The 12,043-nt window shown below is 40.8% G+C and overlaps 1 protein-coding gene across 1 annotated transcript in view; it reads right to left on the bottom strand.

Annotated features, from left to right (window-relative positions):
* The window catches only part of dnm1a (dynamin 1a), a 286,115-nt gene that overhangs the window by 164,297 nt on the left and 109,775 nt on the right, over positions 1 to 12,043 (bottom strand). Inside the window, exon 6 of the mRNA XM_062478483.1 lies at positions 6,128 to 6,288. Within this exon, the coding sequence (XP_062334467.1) occupies positions 6,128 to 6,288 (161 nt within the window). The remainder of the gene's footprint in view (positions 1 to 6,127; positions 6,289 to 12,043) is intronic.

The following is a 12,043-nucleotide window of genomic DNA, read 5'->3' as shown; positions in this document are numbered from 1 at the left end:
ATGGGCATTTTTCTCCCGTCTGCAGCACTAACAAGATATGGACGGATGAGGGAAAATTGTGCCTCGTTTTCGCTCATTATATTCGATCAACCTCATAATCCGTTTCCATATAGTTGAAACGTAGACCTATATCTATGAATGTCTGGACTCAAATATACATCTGTCGCATTCAAACAATCCTCTCAGTGAAGTTTGGCTAACAACAGCAGCAGTGACTGACCTTATTGACAGGTTATCAACTTTTGTTTTGACAACCCAGTCATTTAGAGCACATACATCTAAAAACATGCATAGCTACAGTAGACCCAGGGACCAGGATCAATGACCAGGATTGAGAGAGGCTGATATAGAGGGAGTATAAGAGAGTTTTTTAACTGAAATTTTACAACTGATATTTCTGTATATTTTATATAAAAATGCATACTTATTATTTATGAAGATTGCATAGATTAAAAGATCCCATGACATGCTGTTTTTGGATGCTTTTATATAGGCCTTAGTGGTCCCCTAATACTGTATCTTGAGTCTCTTTCCCGAAATTCAGCCTTGGTGCAGAATTACAGCCACTACAAGCAGTCCCACAAAGAGCTTTCCTTAGGACGTGCCGTTTCTGTGTCTGTAGGTTTAAATGCTATGAGGAAGAAAGAGGCGGGGCTAACTGCCATGCTTCGGTCGTTTGCAAGCCATGATGTCTCGAGGAAAAACCAATGTTGGGCTCGCACGGTCGTAGGTCATTTTTTCATTGGTGGGCCAAATTCTCTGTGCGGGCAAAGCAGAGAAAGGGGAGGTAACCTTCCCTATTGTGACGTCACAATAGGGGATTTTCAAAAGCGAGCGTTTGAGCTCTCATTTTTTCAAAGGTGAAGAAGAATACCAAGGGCTTGGTTTACACCTATCGACATTTCTAACCACTGGGGGACCAAAGGCAGGCTAGGGGAACTCATATTAATGTTTGCATGTCATGGGACCTTTAAAGATCCTGTAAAGTGGAATTGAAAATGAGTTTAAGTTCATCACACCACAGAAGAATGTGTTGTTAACTACCCATCCAAATTCGAATGGGAAAAAAACACAGACAAGTATGTTAAATTAGGCTTTGAAATCGTGAGAAAATTAGCAGTCTTCTCTGCTTGAGACTGGGGGGGCGTGTCGCCTGAAGGAGCTGAATCTCTGCCCCCTCGAATGTATTGAATTTAGCAACAACAGCAACACTAGCTAAATCAATTGCAGATATCAGAACAGACCTACCTGCAGTCTCAGAGTGTTTTATGTATTAATCTTTTAAGGAGTGAGTTCTAAATATTACCGACGCTTCCACCAGAGTGAGTCATTTTTCCAAAACGGAAGCTAGCTAGCTTTAGTTAGCTTCCGTTACCTAGCAACCTAGCATAATACTCGTAGCAATGCTACTACCTGCTAGTGTTACTTGTTAGCCTCCTAATTGTAAATTTTGAAGCCATACTATATCGTTTGTCATATAGTTTTTGTCTATCGGAAAATAGTCGGTTGGAATGTTCAGAATCACACGTGTGACGGTACTCTGTGGGGCCCGCTTTCGAACGATCACATGTGTGACGCTACTCCTTAACGGTTTAATTACTTTGTCTTTGCATCGTACCAGCTGAGTAACAGAATGCAACCGTCTGTGATCTGACGTAGATAGGTCGCTGTGACGTAGATCGGTCGGGTTTTGGCTCCGCCTATACAAAACCTGAGCTGAAAATGGAAAAGAAACTGTTCAACGGTCTAACTCCACATTTCAGTGCGACAAAGTTTTGGCGCTTTGCACATGCTTTCAGAAACTAATTTCACATGCATATAATGTACTGAGAAGCAAATCATGGAATTTGCTTTACAGGATCTTTAAAAGCATACATTTGTTGCTGTTCATTTACAATTCAAAATCTGCCCCCACTGCTAAAAAAAATCCTATAGGAAACACTGAACGAGTCACTAACGTCACTAACACGCGTGACTACCTGTAGTAGAACATTAGTTTAGCAGCTCGTTAACTTCTGGGAGATAGCTAGGCTAACTACCTAATACGACAAGACAGCTGCAGAAACACCACAGGCAAAGAGACCAGGGTGATAACTATTTACTCATTTAACATTGTGATTAAAAAAACACAATTGTGAAATCTAATGTACAATATGATATACACTGATGTTATTCAGCTAGTACATCTACTTTCGGAAACGGTCTGCGGCTGAGGCGTTAGCATCATGACGTTAGCCTCTGTTTCCCGATACATACGACAGCGGTCTGTGATATCTGTTTTCAATTGATAAAATAAACATTCCTGACAAATAAATGTTAGTTTTAGGATTTTATTACATTAAATTACAAATAAACGATTTGTTGGTGAAAATGTCATTACCTGTGGTTTTAAACCAGTGTAGCAACGCTGTACGCGAGACACTGGTAAGAAAAAAAATTCCACCGCGGTTTAACCTAAACTTTAGGAAGCCAAACGGCAACAGAACATTTTTGGGACTCCCCTTACTTAAATCAAAAGTCCCAAATTCGTTTTTCAATTGGCGAAACTATTTGACTACTATAACCTCCACTTATATGCCACAGCTTAAACTTGATGTCAATCTGTTCACGAAGGTCTCCTCTACTAAACTTATTTGGCGTTAGTTAGCTAGCTAACTGTATTCCTGTGTTTGCGCTGTTGCTCAGCAAGTATCGTGTCGTGGTGTAGGAAGACTGATCGACAAGCGCATCATACATTTAAGCAACTTAAGCATGTACAGTAAGTAATGTCACATTAAATAATGTATTTCAACCCAAGCTTGTGTGGTGCGTCGCTGTATCGTTGCACGGTTTAGGATTATATTACAGTAAGTAAAATAATACAAGTCTGGTTCAGTACATAAGTCAAGTCAACACCATTTTGGAACCTGCATATACCTTCAGCTGACAAAAAAATACAACTCAGGCTGGTGTTATCGCAAGAAACGTGGTTGAAATGCAAAACTAGTAGGCTGTGGTAGCTTTACTAAGCCTACCTATTTTTCCACCGTTAAAACTCAATTTTGCACTACTTATTAGTGATGGGAAATTCTGATCATTTTACTGACTCGGTTCTTTGAATCTCGTTCTGTAAAAAAGTTAAAATAACAAAACCTGTAATTATTACTTGTGAACGAATATCATTCATGTCTTAAACCTAGTCACGCGAAAGTGAATGAGGTAAACAAATCCTTTCTGTTTCCTCTTCTGAGCCAATGCAGGTCACGTGAAAAATGATCCAAAGACTCATACCCAGAGACCCAGTCGGGAAATGAAAGAATCATTTATGTTTCCTATAGCTACCAGTACTGAGCCTATGCAGGTCACGTGAAAAATTATCCAAAGACTGGTACCCGAAAGAAGGAACGAATCTCTCACCTACCGACCGTGTCTTCAGATCAATGTTTCGTTCTTCTGCCAACTGAGTCGTTGGATAATTTTTCACGTGACCTGCATATGCTCAATACTGGTAGATAGAGGAAACAGAAATTATTCGTTCATTTCCCGACTGGGTCTTCAGGTATGAGTCTTTGGATCAAAGACTGCTGCGGGGCGATGCTCGGTACGGCTCCGCGTTGCAAGAGAAGCCGTGTGTTGGTGAACCCCGTCTGTGTCTGGTCCATGTTAAAACTGTCCGCCGTGAAATGGTCAGTGGCGCAGAGGCGGCTGTTGGAGTTTATCCAAAGCTTTCCATGAGCGTGGCTCTTCACAACATATATCCACCTATTTTTCCTTTCATTATCAACAGGGAACTTAAATGGCGTTGCAGCGCAGCTGGAGTTCTTGCATCCAGGGAAGACGTAGTTGCGGGTGGTGGGAGACATCCTGAAGCTAGCTAGCTAGCTGATGTAAGCTACAATAACAGTACAGCAGGAGGAGCCATTCAGTGATCTGACGTAGATGGGGCGAAATGACGTATATAGGGCATTTTTGGGCTCCGCCCATTAAAACCTGATCTGAAAACGGAAGAGAAACTGTTCTTCGGTCTAACTCCACATTTCAGTGTGACAAAGTTTTAGCGCTTTGCACATGCTTTCAGGAACTCATTTCACACATATATAATGTACTTAGAAGCAAAACATGGAATTCACTTTACAGGATCTTTAACCTGAGTTCCCATACAACTGAAGGGATAGATGACTGCAAGCGTTATCAGGATTGTTAACCAAGAAACTCCAATTATCATTGCGAATGCCGACTGAAATCATGCAGACTTAGTCTCACAATCCAGATTTAAAAGTGAAAGAACTTTGAATATTAATCTTTTGACAAGACCTTGTTCAGATGAGCACAACAGAGACTGACATCTTACATTGATCAACCCTGATAAAACAAAACTATAGTCTTACACTCTTCCCCCTTGGGATGTGATATGTTGAATATTGATGGCACAAGATCTGTTTGATTTAGATTTCAAGACTAGACCCAAACTCCTATTTTCTGTCTTTAAGTTAAACTATTCTTTTCAATTAAACCAAACCATCTTACATATCAAATTAATTAACCATTTAATTTCAAATTAACTTTACGTCAATAAGTTATTTGTACCTGTGTTCATCATATGTTATGATCTTCTCTTCCCTACTTATAGCGCCGTTAGGGGTCATGAGTCTACAGTAGGGGTGCAACAATTCAACAAGCCCACGGTTCGGTCTGTATTGCGGTTTATGGGTTTCGGTTCGGTTTGTTTAGCACATTAGGGGGAAGAAAAAAACATTACCATTTCAGTGTTCTCTCTATATTTTCTCTGCATGAATAACATGCATCCAGTCTTAACATGCAGTCCATGTCTTACATCCAGAGATTTGATAACATATGAAATCAACATTATTTCTAAAGCAGTCTACAAAGAGTTACTCAGGCTATTTAAAGCAAACATAAAAATTCTTCAATCTCTGTTTTTCCTTACAAGCACTAGCGTCGCACATATGTGATCGTTCGAATTCGAGTCCTTCAATCCCCCCCCCCCCCTGGGGGAAACCCTGCATATAATTATATTATTGGGAGCTTTGTGTCTGTAAATCTGAGTATAAACCGCACTGGAATATGTGCCGCACTTGATACGGGAGCAATGATACCGAGCAATGATCTTACAGATCTTACAGCATGCCGTTGTGTAACACACTTTGAAAACAAAAGTAAGTAAATGCGTATGTATGTTTTCTATTCCCCGGGAATTAACTAATATAACCTTTAGAGTACAAAATATTTCCGACGGTCCCCAAAGCGCAAGTTATTTTTCCGTAACGGTAGCAAGCTAGCTTTAGTTAGCTTCCGGGCTAAGTTAGCTAGCATAATACTCGTAGGAATGCTACTACCATGCTAGTGTTACTTGTTAGCCTTCTCATTAGTACATTTTGAAGCCATATTAAAGCATTTGTGGCATAGTTTTTGTCCATCAGAAAATATTCAGTTAGAATGTTCTAAATCGCATATGTGCGACATTACGCTGTGAGACCTGCATTTGAACGATCACATATGTGCGACGTTACTCCTTAACGGGTTAAATATCATTCACAAAAAAAGTGTTTCTACTGTTGTTTTGTTATAAAAATAAGCCGCACTGAAATATAAGCCTCACCACCACAAAAAAAGTAAAATCGGGGTATAAACCACAGCTTTATTTCCGAAAAATAAGGTACTGTATATGTATAAACTATACATATTAGTTATATTTATACACTATTTATTAAACTTTGTCTGAGTAACAGAAGACTCGCATACGGGGAGCCCTTGCGACATCTGCTGATAGGAAAGAAAATCACAGCCTTGGAATGCAGGAAAGAAAAAGGCTGAACACTCACCTGGCAGCACTTTAACAGTAAATAGGAGGGAAATAGCCTTAAATTCGCTATTTCCGTTGTGATTTTGAAATGTTCAAAATAGCCCCACCACTGGGGCTCCGAAAGAATAAGGACAAGGGGCAAGGACCATCCTCACAATAAAAGACCCATCCTTGTCTGCATAGTTTTTATGACACAGATGTTCGAGAATGCTTAAAAGAACTAGAATGGTAGAGGAAGTTGACAATACACTTCGATGTGTGTAGCTACTGATGTACCGTATAGAAGGTAAACATACACATACATTAACATTCATAAACACATACCTGGTTGAGAATCTTTTGGAGGTAGGGTGTACCCATGCGGTCTGCAAGGTGTCTGTACCCTGGGTGGGACAGGAAGAACTTCCTTTCAGCAGCCATGGCAGCGTTGATGTCTTTCTTCCCATCAATGTCCTTTTGGCTCCTGTTCACCACACCAATATAACCTGGGGGGAACCAAAACCAGTCGTATTGTTTTTACTTATGACAGGATTTAACAGTTTTTCAAGGTTTACTTCAGAACATAAAATGCTTGTGTGTGGTTAAACTGTAGTTCATGCTTAAATAACGGTGGAATGAAATTGCACAAACAGGCCCATTTGCAGTTTTATGTTACGGACGCATTAAACCACTGCTAAGCAAAGATTCATGTGTGGAGCTGGACCTAAAAAAGTAGGTAGGAGGAATAGATTATTTTCCAGATTAGTATCACTTCTACCTTGACCAAAAAGTCCTACCTGTTTTTAATGTGTGAATTAAAATCCAATTTGCCGTCTTGGACAGGCTGAAAGAAACATTGGACAATCAAGAGCAATTTTCCAATATAAAACACCCAGTATTTTTGGTCAGTCTCAGCTAGCTATTTAGGCAGCAAAATGCCTCACCTGTAAACAAGAAGCCAGAAATGAGTTGTATAAATTAATCTGTGCAATCCTCATCAATAATAAATATCCCATATTCTTTTTCAGATACAGTAAGGTAAGTTGTGTGTTTGCCCTTTAGTAACGTGAAAATGTAAGTACACCCCATGAAAGCTTTTGTCTTTTTCCACATATTTGAACAATATGGACATTTGATATTGCTAACTTGTACAATTGTTTTGGAGATGATAGTTAAATAAACAGCCCCAGCTCAGTATTTTATAAGTTAGTTTGTGTCAATTGGGTGTCCTGGTTCTTGTTGATGAGGCCAGCTGCAGATGGAAAGAAATTGTTCTTGTGGCGTGAGGTTTTGGTCCTGATGGACCGCAGCCTCCTGCCGGAGTGGAGTGGCTGGAACAGTGTGTGTCCAGAGTGGGAGGGGTCGGCCACAATCTTCCTTGCTCGCCTCAAAGTCCTAAAGGGGTGCAGGTCCTCAAGGGATGGCAGATTGCACCTTCTCAGCAGCGCGGATGATACACTGAAGTCTGCTCTTGGCAGTGGCAGCAACGTACCAGATGGTGATGGAGGAGGTGATGATGGACTCCATACTGTGTAGAAGTGCGCCATCATTGTCTTTGGCAGGTTGAACTTCTTAAGCTGCCGCCCAGGAAGTGGAAGGACTCCACAGTGTTGACTTGGGAGTCACACCGGGTGATAGGGCTAAGTGGGGCTGGATTATTACTGAAGTCAACAATCATCTCCACTGTCTAAAGAGCATTGCACTCCAAGTTGTTCTGGCTGCACCAGATCACCAGGTTGTCAGCTTCCCACCTATTGTCAGACTCATCCCCACCAGAGATGAGCCCAATGAGGCTGGTGTCATCTGCAAACTTCAGGAGTTTGATGGACTGCTGACTGGAGGTGCAGCTGTTGGTGTGCAGGAAGAAGAGCAGAGGGGAAAGGACGCAGCCCTGAAGAGATCCGGTGATGGTGTTGAAAGCAGAGCTGGAGTCCACAAAGAGGATCCTGGAATATGAACCCGGAGAGTCCAGGTGCTGGAGGATGAAGTGGAGGGCCGTGTTTATTGCATCATCTACAGACCTGTTAGCGCTGTAGGCAATCTGCAGGGGGTCCAGGAGAGGGTCTGTGATGGATTTGAGGTGTGCCAGCACTAGGTGCTCAAAAGACTTAATTACCAAGGCGACAGGTCTGTAGTCATTCTGAAGAACAAAAACATTGTGTCACATGATTACTGGAGGAAACTGCAGGAAGCAGAAATGAATTTAGGCTAATAGCTGTTGATGTGTTTGCCTTAATGAAGTAATTCCTGTTTCTTGTGAAAAACACTTTCAAAATGTGTAAAACATTTTGAAGCCAACACATTTTTTCCAATGTTAACCAAATTTGACCAAGATAATCTCCAACCTGAGCCTCACAAAAGTTATCAGATGGATATTATTTTAGAAACTTCCCGTTACGGGAAGAAATGGAAGTGTGGTCATGTCTCAGCAATTTTGCAATGATGCATTGACACCAAACTTGGTGTATGTATACTCAGACCCATATTCTGAAAATGTCCAAAATGTTTTTGTGTAATTTCACCTTCTGAACTGCTTTGAAAATGTTTTCTGGGTCATTTGACTGCTTGGCCTCATTGCTGCTTGCAGCTATATTTGGTGGCCAAGCCGCGAAGCGGCGAAGCCACTTAAGTTTTTCTACCTTTTCTTATTGGGTGTGCTCACGCCTTCGGCAAGGGCACAACCTTTGTTCTCACATATATATTTATTATTATTATTTATTTTTGCCCCCCTAAGCCTCAGTCAATATTTGAACTACATAGACAACGGCGGTGTCAAAAGTTTCGTATTGGTAGCGATTGCGTTGGTTGTATTTTTATTTACGTTCCGTTGGATGGTTTAAGTTCAAATTACGTTTTTGCGGCGAAAAGTGAAGCTAACGGTGGCTAACTTGCTAGCCACAGTCACTGACGTTACTTACGTCACTAACGTCACGAAAACGCGTGACTACCTGTAGCAGAACATTTGTTTCGCATCTGTTAACTTGGGGTATAGCTAGGCTAACTATAGCTTTACTGCAAGGCAGCTGCAGAAACGCCTCAAGCAAAGAGGCCAGGGTGATAACTATTTACTCATTTTACTTTGTGATGTGAAACACAATTGTGAAATGTAATGTACAATATTAGCTGATATTATTAAGGAAGTAGGCCCACATCTACTTTCGGAAACGGTAGTCTACTATTTCACTGAAGCATTAGCATCATGACATTAGCCTCTGTTGCCCGGGGAACACATACTACAGTGGTCTATGATGCATCTGTTTTCAATCGTTGAAATAAACATGCTTTTAAATCTATGTAATCTTTATAAATAATAAGTATGCATTTTTATATAAAATATACAGAAATATCAGTTGTAAAAATGTCATAAAAAAACGGACCCTGTGCAACCGACGCAAGCAAGCACACCCTACAATATCCCCAGAAATTGTACCCTCTCTAGTTAGGATTCCTTCGTAAGGAGGAAACCTATTGTTATTATTAGTTTTATTATTATTAGGATTCCTCCGTAAGGAGGAAACCTATTGTTATTGTTAGTTTTATTAGGGTTCCTCCGGTAGGAGAACCCTATTGTTATTGGTGGTATTATTGGTGGCCAAGCCGCGAAGCGGCGAAGCCACCTTGAGTGTTTCTACCTTTTCTTATTCTTATTCTTATTATTACACATCTTCTTCTGCCATGGGAGTCTATGGCAGCCCCTAGAACCACATGGTCAGAAGTTGTGAAATTTGGCACACTCTTTGGGACCAGTCCCCTCATCAATTTCACCAAGTTTCATGTCTCCCATTCCAACCATCTAGCGCCACCAATGGGTCAAATTTGAAGGTGTGTTTACACACGTTACTTTTGAACCATATGCCGCATTTTCCAAAATGACTTATCATTGGATTCCCTGGATCAAGACAAGTTCAACCCACGTCATACCCAGTCATATAGATTCTCCGCCATTTTTAATGTTAAGGAGATACGTTTTTTCGCTACTCCTCCTACAATTCTTGTCGAATCTTCTTCAGAATTGCCACAGATGATCTTCAGACCAAGCCTCACAAAATTTATCCCCTGGAGCTTTGATTTTCGCAACCGTTTGTTAGTTACAGCCAATCAAATTCAGCAACTGATCCGGAAAAAGGGAAGTGAGGTCATATCTTAGTGAATCTTTGATGCATTGACTCCAAACTTGGTGTATGGATTCATGACCCTGTTATTAAGAGGTCCGAAAAAGGTAGGGTCATTTATGCTCTAGGGGGTGCTAAAATAGGCAAAACTTTGTTATGACCAATAACTGTCAAACTTTGTTTGTCGTATTTAAGTGATTCCTATGTCTCGTGATATCTTAGGAGATCCCGTGTCGGACGCATGTTAACGCATGATACCAGACGAATTGATCAGGCCGCCATTTTGAATGAATGAATTAAACTTTTTTCCCTACTTCTACACAATGTATCGAATATTCACCAGATTTGGCCCAATTATATTCAGACCACAATCACCTTGACATGTCAAAATAGGACTGAATTACAGCTGTTGGGGCAACAACTTGGGCCAAATCTGACCACGCTTGCCACAGGAGAAACGGCTTACTTTTTGTATAAAGTAACTGTACAAAGCAATTCCCAGCGCTGAAAATGGCTCACTGGGATAAGACGGGCTCCTTTGAAGTGCAAGGTCGTAGGTTTGAATCCAGCCAAAGTCTCAAGCATGTCATGATACTGGTTTATCTGTTTAGTGAAGCCAGGTATGCGACAGTAGCTGTCAAGCAGTATAATCATAATGGTCACGATAATGTTTCATTCTCAGGGGATTTATACTCATGAAGAGTCAGATTTATTGTGCTTTGTAGATATAGTGATGCTACATCTAGCCAATGCATCGGATTTCTTGCATCATAACTTCTGAACAGATTTGTCATAAATCACAAGATTGGTCTCTTCTGATTCTATGTGGCATACTAAGTCGAAATATATCACACTGTCCCGTGTCTGCCATTTTGGGAGTCGGCCATTTGGAATTTTCATAAAAACAACTCCTCGTTCGCCGTTGTTCCTATTTTCATGGACATGTAATCAAATCATTTTCAGACCACAATCATCTTGACATGTCAAAATAGGACTGAATTACAGCTTTTTATAATTGGGTCAAATCTGACAACGCTTCCCACAGGAGAAACTGCTTACTTTTTTATACAGTAACTGAACACAGCATTTCCCTAGAGTGAGAATAGCTCACTGGGATAAGACGGTTTCCTCTGAAGTGCAAGGTCATAGGTTCGAACCCAGCCACAGTCATCAAGCATGTCATGATACTGGTTTATCTGTTTAGTGAAGCCAGGTATGCCACAGTTGCTGTCTAACAGTATAATGGTAATGATAATGTTTCATTCTCAGGGGATCTATACTCAAGAAGAGTCAGATTTATTGTGCTTTGTAGATGTGTCCTCTAACCTCTAGGGGGGCGATCCCGTGTCTGACACATGTTAACTTGTGATACCAGCCGAATTGATGCCGCCATTTTGATTGAATTAATAAAATGTTTTTGTCCTACTCCTCCTACAAAATGTATCAAATATTCACCAAATTTGGGACAGATTATCTTCAGACCACAATCACCTTGATATGTCAAAATAGGACTGAATTACAGCTGTTTAAACTTGGGCCAAATCAGACAACCGCTTGCCACAGGAAAAACTGCTTATATTTTTACCCAGTAACTGAACTGTGATTTGCAGCACTGAGAATCGCTCACTAGGATAAGTTGGTGTCCTGGCAACGGCAACGTCAGAGGTTCGAATCCAGCCAAAGCAGACGAGCTTGTCATATCTCTGATTCTCTGTTTAGCGAGACTGTAAGCCACTGCAAAGGAAGTCAAGCTACAAACTATAGTCAATGCAATCCTCACACAAACTATCAAAATGATTTTAGATTTTCGAAACCGTTTGTCCGGTACAGCCAATCGAAATCGGCAGCAGAGCCGCCAAACAGAAAGTTGTGTCGTATCTCAGCAAATCTTTGATGGATTCACACCAAACTTGCTGCGTGTACTTGGAACACTCATCTGAGGATGTCGAAAGTTTCTTCTGGGTCATCTGACCTGCTTGGCCACCCCATTGCTGCTTGCAGCTATATTTATTAGGATTCCTCCGTAAGGCGGAAACCTATTGTTATTGTTAGTATTATTATTATTAGGATTCCTCCGTAAGGAGGGAACCTATTGTTATTGTTGGTTTTATTATTAGGATTCCTCCGTAAGGAGGAAACCTATTGTTAT

This window comes from Osmerus eperlanus, chromosome 14 (assembly GCF_963692335.1).
Source record: "Osmerus eperlanus chromosome 14, fOsmEpe2.1, whole genome shotgun sequence".
Lineage (NCBI taxonomy): Eukaryota > Metazoa > Chordata > Actinopteri > Osmeriformes > Osmeridae > Osmerus > Osmerus eperlanus.
This window is presented reverse-complemented; position numbering and strand designations above follow the sequence as displayed.